At 50.1% G+C, this 13,412-nt stretch overlaps 1 protein-coding gene across 1 annotated transcript; it reads right to left on the reverse strand.

Moving 5' to 3' along the window:
- Positions 1-6,421: 6,421 nt before the first annotated feature.
- Positions 6,422-8,799, reverse strand: LOC306816835 (histone H3-like centromeric protein A; the record flags this gene model as incomplete). Its single annotated transcript, XM_079333285.1, has 4 exons — positions 6,422-6,556; positions 7,164-7,241; positions 8,216-8,307; positions 8,724-8,799. The coding sequence occupies 4 exons, from the start codon at positions 8,797-8,799 to the stop codon at positions 6,422-6,424; spliced, it is 381 nt and encodes a 126-aa protein (XP_079189411.1).
- Between the last annotated feature and the right edge of the window lie 4,613 nt (positions 8,800-13,412).

Below are 13,412 nucleotides of genomic sequence, written 5' to 3' on the forward strand. Positions count from 1 at the left end.
AAGAGGAAACTATAAACAATGTCTAGAGACACAATAAATGGCTTTTGCTTGCTTCACATTGAATCATGCAGAGTCCTTTGTCTTCTCAGGTGGACAAAGACAGTGGCTGTCATGGCCATAATGAAGTCACACCATCACTGAATTGTGCCATGCTGGATATTTTGGAACTTCAGTGTGAGCTGGAGTCCAAGGTAGAAAACTGGTGCCACAGCAGAGGAAGCTTTTGAGAAAGGAGAGAAGATAATCCAGATTCTCCTGAGGGCTGGTTTTGCCATAAAACAGAGTAAAGTAAGGGACCTGCCCAGAAAATTCAGTTTTTAGAAGTAAAATAGCAAGATGGCAATTGTCAGGTTCCAGAGGACATGGTCAACAAAATAGCAGCCATGTCCCCACTGACCAACAGGAAGGGAACAAAGGCTTTCCTCACACTGTGGTATTTTGGAGAATGCATATTCAAGGTCATAGTCAGATTGTAAACCCTTTCTATCATGTGATATCACTTGTTTGATTTCAAGTAGGTTTCTGAACAGTAACAAGCTTTTGAACAAATTAAAGAGGAGATTGTTCCTACAACAGCTGTGGGACAAGTCAGGACAGGACAAGATATGGCAAATGTGTTCCACACCACAGCCAGGGAGAATGGCCCATCCTGGAGCCTCTGGCAGGAGGGACGTGGGGAAGTTTGAGGACCACCCTATGGCTCTTGAGCCTGGGGTACAAAGGATCTGAGGCCAGCTATACCCCTACACCACACAGCAGATGCTGGCAGCTTATGAGGAGGTTCCATCTGTTTCAGAAGGGATTGGCACCAAAGCACAGCTTCCACTGGCACCTGACTGGCAGTGCTGGGCTGGATGTTCCAAGGGAAAGGGATCTTGGAAGAGAGATTTTCTACCAGAAAGTGAAAAGCACTCTCACTTTCTCTTTACTGATGGTTCCTGCCATATTGTAGGGATGCATCAGAAATGGAAAGCTGCTGTATGGAGTCCTACATGACAACTTGTGGAGGCCACTGAAGGGCAAGGTGGACCCAGTTAGATTACAGAGCTTAAAACTTAAAACCATCTAGCTGGTTTTGGATATGGCTGAATGAGGAAAGTGGCCAACACTTTGCCTCTGCACTGACTCAGGGATGGTGGCAAATGCTCTGTAGGGGTGGCTGGAACAATGGAAAAAGGACAATTGGCAATGCAGAGGGAAACCCATCTGGGATGCTGGACTGGGGCAAGACATTGCTGCCCAGGGGAGAAGTTGGCTGTGAAAGTCCCTCATGTGGATGCCCACGTACCCAAGAATCTGGCACTGAAAATCAGCCCAACAACAGACAGGGGCATGGGGCTGCCAGGATTAAAGTGTCTCAGGTGGGTCTGGACTGGCCACAAAAGGGTGGGTTATTTATGGCTCAGTGGGCCCATGATGCCTCAGGTAACCAGTGTTTCAGGGGCAGATGAGAGGCTGCCCAGGGGAGGTGAAGATCTTTCTATCCTGGAAGATTTTGTGTGGGAGCAATCCTTGGATGGATCCAAATTTTTAGCTTGGCAGCAAATTAAGGAACTTGGGCTCAGAAAGTGAATGAAAGCACATTTCCTTGGGAGGAGAAACACCTAGCCCTACTGTTGGTGCTGCATCCAAGAAAGGAAAAGGTAAGCAAGACCTGTGTCTCCAGACACCTATTCTGTTGGAGCAATCCTTGGACATGTTCATTAGTAGAGATGTTTTCCAGATTTCTCACATGTTCTCCTGAAAGGAAATGGCACTGCTTTTCTTGGGAAAATAAATTGTCACAGTGTTTTAGAACAAAAACATTTTGGTGGCCTTCACCTCCTCCTGACAGATGATCATCTGCAACACCATCAGTCAGACAGGGTGTTTCCCTTCACAAGAATAGGCACTGCCATTCACATTGAAGAATCCAGTTCTGGCGTTTGGAGCCAAGTTCCAGTATTGAATACATCTAGGGATTTCTCTCACACCAGACTAGGGCAAAAAAGTTGCTGGCATTTTCCTCCCCTCTTCACCTTATAATCTGTGGCTAGCTGCTTTCCTTCCCATGTAAATGCATTGTCATTCCATTTCAGGAGTCAAACAATTTTGTATACTACCTCTGATATTGACTATGTCCAAGGATTGCTCCCAAACAAAGGCTCCAGGCCTGAAAGGTCTTGCTGGCATGTCTCTCTACTGGGCAGATGATCCTCTGCAGCACCAACATGAGGACTGGGAGTTTCACTTTTTTAGGAAAGGTACTGTCATTCACATTCAGGGTCTGAGTTCTGACATTTGTATTCAAACTCCAATATTGAACGTCCAAGGATTGCTCCCACACAAAAAATGTAAAAACAGAAAGTTGTTTCTTCTTTTACCTTTACTTTGCAGCCATCTGAACACCACCAGCAGGATTATGTGTTTGCCTTTCCAAGGAAAGGTAATGTCATTCACATTCAGGAGCATAGTTGCAGCATTTGGAGCCACACTCCAATATGGAATACTTCCAATGGTTATCTAACATGAAATGATCCACATCAGAAATATCTTTGTGGCCTTTACCTCTCCTGGGAAGCATATCTGCACAAGAAACAGTGGGTTATGTCCTTCCCTTCCTGTGGAAAAGCACTTTAATCCTTTTCAGGAGTCCACCACCTTACTTTGGATAAAACTTTCCAATATTAAATATATCCAAGGATTGCTCCCACACAGTATGTGTCATGTCAGAAAACTGTTGCTGGATTCTACCTTCCTGGGGTAGCATGCAATCTGCACTTGGAACCCTGGGTCTAAGTGTTTTCCTTCCCCTTTAAAAGGGCATCAATGATTTTTAAGGAGCTCACCATTGAATTTTGGATACCACCTCCAGTGCTGAATATATCCAAGGGTTGCTTCCACACAAAATGTGGACAGACAGATCTTGCTGGCCTTTACCTCCAATGGACAGAACTCCTGAAAGAAAATGAGAGTGCTTTACCATGGGAAGGAAAGCATGTAGCCCCCAGTGGTTTAGGTTAGATTACAGGCTGCCCTAGAGGGGTAAATACCATTTCTGGAAAGAATGAGTCTCAGCAGCGTTAGCCTGGACAGGTTATCCCTTAGTGGCTCAAGCTGTGTAATCACTCTGACTAATGAGGAAAGTCCTTTCCCCCACTCAGAATCCCTCTGTTCCATACCTTTAAATGCGGTTGAGTTGAATAGTGAATATTTTTTTGGTTTTTAATGATGTCAGTCCTTGACATTACTCAGGAGGAATCTCAGCTTGTACTTTATGAAGTGCTTGCCCACTGCTGTTACTGCTTCCCATGTCTCCTGCACTTTGAGTTGTCCTCCATAGGTAGGGTGCTCTCCTAATTTGAGTTATCAGCTCCGTGAAGTTTAGCACAGCAGTGTTTGTAGATGTGGTATTGGCATCCAACTGCCTGTGATAAGCTGTAAGCCACAACTGTCTTTCAAGAGCCAGACCCCAAGACTGGTTCAGTTGGTCTGAGCACAGTGCTCATAACACCACAGTTGTTGGTTCAATCTCTGTATGGCCCATTCACTTAACAGCTGGACTTGATGATCCTTGTAGGTCCCTTTTAGAATATTCTGTGATCTGTGACAATGACAGTGCCAGCAGCAAACATTAGCTAAACACTGGCAACCCCTATGAGACCAGAGTATGCTAAAATGATCGCTGGCCACTATCTCAGATAGGAGAGACAGGAGTGTGACTGAGGGATAGTACCATTTTTCTCTAAATCTGTCACTGCTCCATCAATGCCCAAGCACGTGGGTGCTTTTATTGTGGCTGTTAGGTTTGCAGTATTGGGTACTTTGACTCTCAGTGGGGACAAATTGGCCAGAACTTAAGAAATTCCACTTCCCCATGCAGCAAAAATCCAGCACTGAGATACACAAGCAGTCCTTGAATCAGGGAGTGCAGGTCCCACATGGAGTCAGCACAATCTCTGGACTCCTTTTAGGGTTTGGGCTAATGTTCAAACATTAACATTGACTCCCTGCCATCAGGCAGACAACAGATTTGATCATTCAGAGCATCAAAACCCCAAATATTTTCATTGTGATCTTTGACTGCAAAGCAAGTAGCCAATAGACATTTCTCATCCAGAGCCATAAATTAACCTTAGCAGCTTGGCAGATAACATTTGCTCTGTTTACTTCAGTGATTTTTAACTTTCGGCATCTGGGTCATACACCCAGCTTCTTGGCATCCTGCTTCGTTAGTAATGAGTGTTGTGCTCCTGTATCTATTAGAAATGTAATTAATTAATTAATGACAAAACTAACTGGAATCTGGATGTATGGGTCATTAGTACATATGTACTGATACATATTCCACTAGTTGGTTTCAGTCTCATTTGACTTATGCCTGGAATGCTTTTGCAAATCATCCTCCTGATAAAATACAGGGTGAATTGGTTCACTTTTGCCTTTTCCTTCAGTTTTCATAATTTCTCCTTTTCTTCTTGGAACTGTTTCTGCAACTGTTCAGTTCTCAGTAACAGAGTTACTGAGAGTAACAGCTGCTTTCTTCCCATTTCCTCTCTCAGATCTTGTTTCTCTCTTCTATAATTTTCCCTATTCAAATTCTCAAATAATTGTCTTTCCTTACACTCTGCTAAAGCAAGGAGGGTCCTGAGATGATCTTTCTCAGTAATAAGTTTATCAACTTGGATTCTGAGTTTTTCTCCTGTCTCTATCTCAGAAGCCAGTGATGACTTTGATACCTCATTTTCTGTGTCACTCTTGTATTTGGTGAGCCTCCTTAAATGTTTGCAGCTGCCAGTGCCCAGCTCAGTTACTGAGGATGGTGAAAGTTGTTTTTAAGACTCCAGTTAACATTAGCCTGTGGGGCCAATAGTAACGATAGGTCTCTCAGTACTTCCAACTCCCACATCGACATCTTTATCCTGCCTGTGGCAAGGGAGTGCAACTTTCTTTTTCTCCAGGCACTGCATTCTCCAGAACATCAGTGGATAATTTATCACTTCCCGAGAAATGCTTGCTGCAAGCCTTTTGCTCACACTGCATTCCATCGGGCACTGGGACCCTGCTGCTCCCTTTTGGGCAGTCTGCTTCCTTGCTGCCATTTCAGTCTCCTGATTGTTGTTCTGGTTACTAATTGTTCAGTGAAACCCATCCTTCTGCCATAGCTAATTAGCCCCTAAGGTCTCTCTCCCCACATTAAGGGTCTTTAAGAAGCCTTGGGCCTCTGCCTCAGACAAATTATTCAATCACCCCCTGCCAGAGATACTCTCCAAACACCCAATTTCCGATTCCCATTAAGTCTGTTATACTTTTCCTGAAACTTTGCTATCTTGGCTGCTGTGTACTGCACTGCTTTAATATGACTTTGCAGACCCTACCAGTGAAGGTTTCATCTTTAATTAGGGGTTGTAATGTGATTTCCTCATCATCAGATGTACTACTGCTTATAGACTTGATAGAGAGTGGGCTTTAGTAAAAGCAATTTTCTGTCCTATCCACAATTTGAGTTGTTAACTTTCTGTGAACGTTCAGTAACAAAAATATTCCCCACCAAGCTCAGCACCAGCATATCTGGGAAAAAAACAGGGCTGAGGGCACCCCAAAATTGGGGTATCCCAAAGCAGGTGGGTGAGGGCTGGGCTGGGATTTTAGGGGGCGCATTTGGGGTCCCTGAGGTTTGTGGGGCTCAGAGGCTACCCCAAGGATGGCAGGGATGGGCAGGTTGGAGGGGTTGGGGGTCCCAGAGCAGGGTTGGCACTGTCTGGTCCATCCTGGGGTCCCTCAGGTGCAGCAGCAGCGGGAGCAGCACCCCCACCACCCCCCACCACCAAGAACCCCTTAGGCCCCAGGGCCTTCCTGGGCACCTTCCATCCCAGGTGCCCTCACCCAAAATACTCCCAGAGTCCCCCTTCCTGTGGGTTCTTCTCCCCTCCAGAGTTCCTCCCTCAATCCCAAATCCCCGGCATTCTCCCCAGCACTGAGGGCTCACAAATATTTATTAATTATTGGGGTGCAGCAGAACTGGGAAGGGTCCCAATAGGGTGGAGGTCCTGGGTAGGGTCCCCTGTGACTGGTGAGAGTGTCCCAGGGGGATGGATCACGGGTAGGGGTCCTCAGTAGTCTGAGGGGTGCTGGACTAAGGAAAGGGATCTCCACCCTGGGATGGGTCACTGAAGGGGTTGTTGAGGATCCTGAGGTGGGGATCCAATGGGGGGAGTCTGTGCAGTGGGTCAGCATGGGGGGTCTTGGGGAGGTGGATCCCATATCAGATTAGGCAGATTAGGAGAGGGCCCCACCTTGAGGGACCCCATGGAGCGTTCTCAGCATGATGGTCCCATAGGAGGTCCCAGTGAGATTAGGGGTGTGAGATTGTCAGGATAGAGCCCCAGCGTGGGGGTCCTGGCACAGGGGTCTCTGTACAGGGGCTCAGGGCAGTCTCCATTCACATGCCCCCCCCCTCAAGTCCCCGCAGGCGCCGGGCCAGCTGCAGATCCTTGGGGTACAGGGTGACTCGGCGGGCATGCAGCGAGCACAGGTACCCATCTTCCATCAGCCGCACAAGGAAGGCCTCTGTCGCCTGTGTCCCAAAAACTCAAAAACTGAGTGAGGGTCCCCAAGGGAACCAGCATTCCCCAACCCCCACAGTTCCCTCCGGGACCAGTGACCCCCCCCCAAAACACTGCCTCACGGCCAGGGTCCCTTCAAAGCCACCCATGGGCGGCTGGGGGAACCGAAACACACTGCCCTATAAATGTGTGAGGAGGGACCAACACCCAGTGACCCATCCCCATTCCCTGGCAGACCCCGGGAATATGGGACCCACCCCAGCATCCAGAGGTCTCCCAGAGACCCTCTCAACATCCATGGAACCGTGTCCCAGAACCCATAAACCCCCCACCAGTCCACAGAGACCCTCCCAGACTACCCCTCAGCTCCCACCAGACACCTCCAACAAACTTCTCAGCACCCAAAGACCTTCCTGGACCTCCCCAGCCCCTCAGAGACATCCCCAGCACCCACAGATCCCCCTGCAGCACACCCAGACCCCCTTCCCCACTCTCCATGGAAATCTCAGCACCCATGAGATCCCCCTCAGTCCCCTCCCCACCCCCCTAAGCCCCCTGGGCACCCCCACAGCAGCTGTAGGATCCCCCCTGCCCCACGCTGGGCCCCCCGAGCCCTACCTCCTGCAGTGCCAGCAGGGCCATGCGCTGCCAGCAGTAATCCACCCCCCGGGTGAAGAGCAGGCAGAGCTCCCGCACCTGCAACGGGGACGGGGCACATGAGGGCATCGGGGTCACAGCGAGGGGGGACATCGGGACAACATGGAGGGGACATGGGAGCACTGGGGACCCTGGGCTGGGGACACCACCCGGGCAACACCCTGGAGACATGGAGACACTGCCCTGGGGACATCCCAGAGACCTGGGAACACCCTTGTCATCCTGGAGCTTTGGGGACACCCCAGGTACAGGATGGGGATACACTGGGGAGTGAGGAATGTGGAACACCATGTTGGGGACACCAGACAGGTGGGAGGCAGGGGGGAAGCACTCTGGGAACACCCTCAGACATGGGAACACAGGGACACTCTCCTGGGGAGACCCCAGTGGGACAGGGGTAACAGTGCCAGCACGGGGGGGAGGAGCACAGGCAACACCCGATCCATGCAGCCTCTGGAGGTGGTGGGACACAAGGATGTCTGGAACCACAGAAGGATATTGGGGGATATGCAAGGATGTTGGGGAGGACAGGCTCACAATGTCTCAAGGATGGGGACAGCAAGGACATGGGGAGGGCTGGAAAAGGGTTGAGGGGGGCCCTGAGGGAAGGGAGTGGTCCTGAAAAGTCCCAGGGGGTGATTTGTGGATTTGGGGGTAATTTGGTGAGTCTGGAGGGGGTTGGAGGGTCCCAGTGGGAGGCTGTGGGGGAGGTTGCAGGGTCCAAAAGGGTTGATCTGGGGTGTCCTGGGATGGATTTGGGGATCCCAGGAGAGGGGATCCAGAGTGGTTCAGGAGATCCCAGAGAATGTTGGAGGTCCTGGAGTGGATCTGGCAGGGTCTTGGAAGGAATTGGGGGTCCCAAAGTAGATTTTATACGTATCTGAGATGATCTGTGTGGTCCCAGGGGAGTTTGGGAGTCCATGGAGAATGTTGGGGATGTTCCGTAGAGGAAATTGGGGGTCTGTGGATTTTAGGGTGCAGGAGTGCTCATTTTGGGATGTGGGGGGTCTCACCAGGCGGGCAAAGGGGCCGTGGCGCAGCAGCAGGCGGGTGGTGCTCTGGTACTTACGGATCTCCTGCAGTGCCCGCTGACCCGGGCGGCGTCCTGAGGGGCATTGAAAGGGGCTCTGTGAGGACTTCAGAGGATCTATTTGGCCTGGGGGACACAGGGGACTCTAGGGGATCTGTGCGGGGTTATTGGGGCCAGGGGGACAGGGGGGAGCTGTTGGGGTTATAAGGGATCTACAAAGTCTGGGGAAGACATTGCAGGTATGAGGGATCTATAGGGAGCTACAGTGATGGCCGATATAGGGGAGCTATAGGGGACAGGGACTGTGGGGGTTATGGGGCACAGAGTATAGGGGGCTATAGGGGACAGGGCGTGTGGGGTGGCTATAGGTGATGGGAACGTATAGGGGTATATAGGTCACAGGCTGGCGCGGGGGAGGGTCCATAAGAGGGGCCTCGATGTGGGAGGTGTGTAGGGGGTGTCTGCAAGAGGAGTCCCCGTCCCGCACTCACTGCGTGCCCGCGGCGGGAGCGCTGGGGGCGCGGGGGGCGGCCTCCGCCGTCTCGGGGTGGGCTTCGGGCGGGGCATCGCGGGCCGCGCGGTCCAGGCCCGGCGGTGCTGGAGGTGCCTGGCGGCCGGGGAAGGTCTGGTCGGGGCGGACCCGGTGCCCGGGCCCCTCACGCCCCCCTCGGTCCCCCAGCCCAGCCCTCCCTCTCTCCGCCCGTGATGTCACGCCCCTGAACCGCCGCGACGTACAAATCTCCCGCCGCGCCGCGCCGCTCGTGACGTCACTTCCTCCCAGGCGGCCGCGCGCTTATTAGCATAAATCTTCACATCCCCAGTGTTCCCAGTACAGGAGAGAGAGGAGAGGAGGGGGAGAGGAGGAGAGAGGAGGGGAGAGGAGGGGAGAGGAGGAGCTTCCTGCAGCAGCCCCTGTGCCAGAGGTTACTCCCAGGCTGGGCTGGGATGAGGCAAAGCTCATCACCCTCCCTGCTCCCCTTTAGAGCAATTTTTCTCCCTATTTCAGCCTCTTCAATGCAGCAGAGGCAAAAGGAGTTGCCAAGCCAGCACTGCTATTATGCAGAGATCACTCTTAAACCTTCCCCTGACCAAGGTGACACCCCCATTCCCACATCTCTCCCCATGAGGTGTTTTTGCTTCCAGACCTTGTCATTCCTCTTGTTTTCATCCATCTTCCAACACCCCTTTGAAGTTTCCCCACCAGCATGGCCAACCTAGTTTCAGCCAGGACAGAGTCGTTAAAATAGAGTTAATGGTTTTTGCAGTAGTGGAGGGGTGTTGCTGTGGGCATTTCAATACCATCTTATTGCCAGGGGGAAGGGAAAAGGACTTTCTCCGACCTTCTGTGAGGCAGGCGAAACAGTCGGTGTTGCCACAGACTTTCTATGTAGCTTCTTGGTCTTATACCTTCTGTCATTAATATTGTTTCTGTTACTGTTTGTTTTCTTTGGCGCAAGGGTCTGTTGGAGTCTGGCAACTGATAGCCCTGGGGCTGCGGTCTCCACTCAGAAGGTATTAGGCTCTGTGAATGTCCTCAGTCCTGAGTTGTAACTTTATCAGGGAGCAGTGTAGGGCCTTAGTCAAGGCCCCATTCAGGGTCCCATTCAGGGTGTTGTGGTCATCTCTGAAGCTTTTGTAATACAGTTTTACTATAATAGGCAACAGTCCTTCATGAAGATGTTTAAGTCATCAACTTTAACATTTCAGTCTCCGACACACAGCAATCCAGGATCACAACTGGGCCACGACTTGGTTGCCAAGGCAAAAGTTTAGGAGCGGGTCCATCAATGATGCTGTGGTAACTGGCCCTCAGAATGAAACTTCAAATGGTTGCCATGGCAATAGGATCTGCTACAGGCCTCAGCTCATGCCCACGGCAACCACTTGGAGCAATGGATCTCCATGGAGCTGCTCCAGGACTGGTGATGGGCCTGGAGTGACAGGATGAGGGAGAATGGCTTCCCCCTGATAGAGAGCAGGTTTAGATCAGAATCTAGAAAATAATCTTCCCTGTGAGGGTAGTGAGGCCCTGGCACAGGTGTGGCTACCCAAATGCTGGAAGTGTCCAAGGCCAGTTTGGACAGGGCTTGTGGCAACCTCGTCTAGTGGAATGTGTCCCTGGCAGGAGGCGTGGAAGTAGAGACTCTTTAGGGTCCCTTCCATCCCAAACCATTCTATGGTTCTACGAGTGGTGTGTGATGTGATGTGATGTGATGTGATGTGATGTGATGTGATGTGATGTGATAGTTGGGAGTGTCTTGGGCAGAGCAACCACAAAATGACAGTTTTCCTCTGTGGACACATATGTGCCCATGTGCCATAAAACAAGCTGGTGTGGGAAAATGACTGGTCTGGTTAAAGAGAGAACTTAGACAGGAACTCAGGGCAAAAAAGAGCATGTGTCACCTCTGGAAGGAGAGGCAGAAAACCTAACAGATTACAACGATGTTGTGAGATGATAAAGCAAGAAAATTAGAAGGGCCAAAGCCAAAGTGTGACTTAATTTGGCCAGTGCAATTAGAGTTAACAAGAAAAGTTTCTATAAATCCCTTGGCAGCAAAAAGAGGGCTCAGGAAAGTTTCCATCCATTGCTGGGTGCAGAGGGCAGTGCTGTGTCAGGGAGGAGGAAAAGGCTCAGTACCAAATCCAGTTGTCCTGAGGATGCTCAGCTCCCAGGGCTGGAGGTTGGTGGCAGGGAGCTGAGTGAAGCCCCTGTAATCCAGGAGGACACAACCAGGGACCTGCTCTGCCAGTGAGACACATATACAAATCCCTGGGCACAAATGAGATGCATCTGAGGGAGCTGGAGAAGGAGCTGGCCAAGCCTATTTTGTTCATTTCGCAGCAGCTCTGGTAAACTGAAGGAGTTCCTATTGACTGGAAAGCAAATATGATGCCCATCAATGAGAAGGATTGGAAGGAGGATTCAGGGAACTCCAGGCCTGTCAACCTGAGCTCTCTACTGGGGAAGGTCACGGAGAAGATCCCGAGTGCTATCCTACAGCCCGTGCAATTCAACCAAGGGATCAGGCCCAGGCAGTGCACGTTTGGGAAAGACAGGTCCTTCTGTGACAGCATGACCCATTTCAGTAGATGAGGGAAAGGCTGTGGATGTGTTTCTAGACATCAGTAAAGCCTTTGACACTGGAGAAGCTGGCTGCTCATAGATTGGAAAGGGAAACTCTTTGCTGGATGAAAAACTGGCTGATGGCCAAGCCCAGAGAGTGGTGGGAAATGGAACTGAATCCACTTGGGGCCGGTGTAGCAGGACGTTCCCCACCACAAGGGCTTGCTAATGGGTGAAATAAATCACTAGACACCGCTTGCCTCGTGGTTATTCAGGTGCTGTGGAAGTGACACTTCTAGCTGACAATAAACAATAAACATCTTGCTGTGGAAGCAAGATTATGGAAAGATAAGCTGGAATTTCTGACAGGCACTTTACTTCACAATCTACTAAAGCTACACCAAACTTCCAGAAAGCAGAAGTTTTCTGCACATTCCCTGGAAATGTGTCGGGCTTTTTCCCAAAAGTTGGGATGCTGGTTTGGTGGTTACTCTCTCAAGGGTTGAGCGAAAGGACTCTGTGCACACTCTTGCCAGTTTGTTAAGTTACATTGACTCCTGATCTGTACTATTTCTTTCCTAGCTTTAATATAGATACCTTAATGTTGTGCACTGTTTTATGTGATCTACTAGTAGTTTTTCTGTTTTATACTGTGTAATAAGCAACTCTGTTCAAGACCTTTTTTCTGTTATCTCCTGTCTATTCAATAAATAACTCATTTTATAATAGACCTAATCTGCCACTCTTAGAAATTGAGAGCCAGAGTGGTTTAAGTGAAGGCCACCTAATTCAAGCTGTATTCAAAAATGTTAGCCTAAGAGAAGGCTTGTCTGAAGCTCCCACTTTATCCATAACAGCTGATTACTTGTGGGTGACCCCAGAGCTCAGTGCTGGGACCAGTCCTGCTCAACATCTTTATTGATGATCTGGATGAGTGGATCAAGTGGAAGTCACACTAAGTTCACAAGTGAAACCAACTTGTGTGGGAGGGTAGATCTGCTGGAGGGCAGAAAGGTTCTGCAGAGGGATCGGGATGGCTGGATCAAGGGGTTGAGGACAACGGTGTGAGGGTCAACAAGCCCAAGAGCCGAGTCCTGCCCTTGGGTCACAACAACCCCATGGAATGTTCCAGGCTGGGGAAGGAGTGGCTTGAGAGCTGCTCAGCAGGAAGGAACTTGGCAGTTCTGGTTGGCAGTCATCTGGATTTGAGCCAGCTGGATTTTTTTTTTTTTTTTTGCTAAGTGGCCAAGAAGGACAGTGGCAACTGGCCTGGATCAACCACAGTGTTGCCAGCAGGACCAGGGCAGTGATTGTCCCTCTGAACTGGGTACTACTGAAGTGGCATCTCAAGTCCTGTGTCCAGTTCTGGCAAGAAGCTCTGGAAGAGAGACATTGAGGATCTGGAGCGAGTCTAGAGAAGGCAGTGGAGCTGGGGAAGGGTCACAGACGCACCTCTTGCCAGGAGCAGCTAAGGGAACTGTGGTTGTTTAGTCGGGAGAAGAGAAGGCTCAAGGGGACCCTCACTGCTCTCTACAACTGCCCAAAAAGAAGTTTCAGTCAGGTAGTCTCCAGTCTCTTCTGCCCTAAGTGACAGAACAAGAGGAAATGGCTTTAAGCTGGGGCCAGGGGAAGTTCAGATCAGACATTAAAAAATAATTTTACTGTTAGAATATTCAGTCATTGGAAAAATTTGCCCAAGGAGGTGGTGGAGTTCAAGGGCTGCCTGAATGTGACACTCAGGGATATGGTTTAGGGGTGATTATGGTGGTGTTGGGTTGACTGTTGGACTAGATTATCTTGCAGGTCTTTTCCAACCTTAATGATTCAGTGATTCTGTGATTGTGTGTGACCTGCCACCACTGCCTCCAGCTTTGTGCTCTGGGGATGTTTTCTCAGTAGTGTCCCTCAGTGGGAGCCATGAGCACTACAAGAAACTTCACAGTTTGAATTCGACTTTGGCTTCTCAAGAGGTTTCTTCAACTTTCCTCAGGGTCTAAGGTTAAAGGATGTGTTAGGGTAACACAACCTGGCTTTTAGTGGGGGCGGAGGAAGCCACAGAGGCTGCTTCTGAGAGAGAAGCTCCTTGAAAATTCTACTATGTCCAGCAGAGTTA

Source organism: Erithacus rubecula (assembly GCF_903797595.1).
Source record: "Erithacus rubecula genome assembly, contig: scaffold_90_arrow_ctg1, whole genome shotgun sequence".
Classification (NCBI taxonomy): domain Eukaryota; kingdom Metazoa; phylum Chordata; class Aves; order Passeriformes; family Muscicapidae; genus Erithacus; species Erithacus rubecula.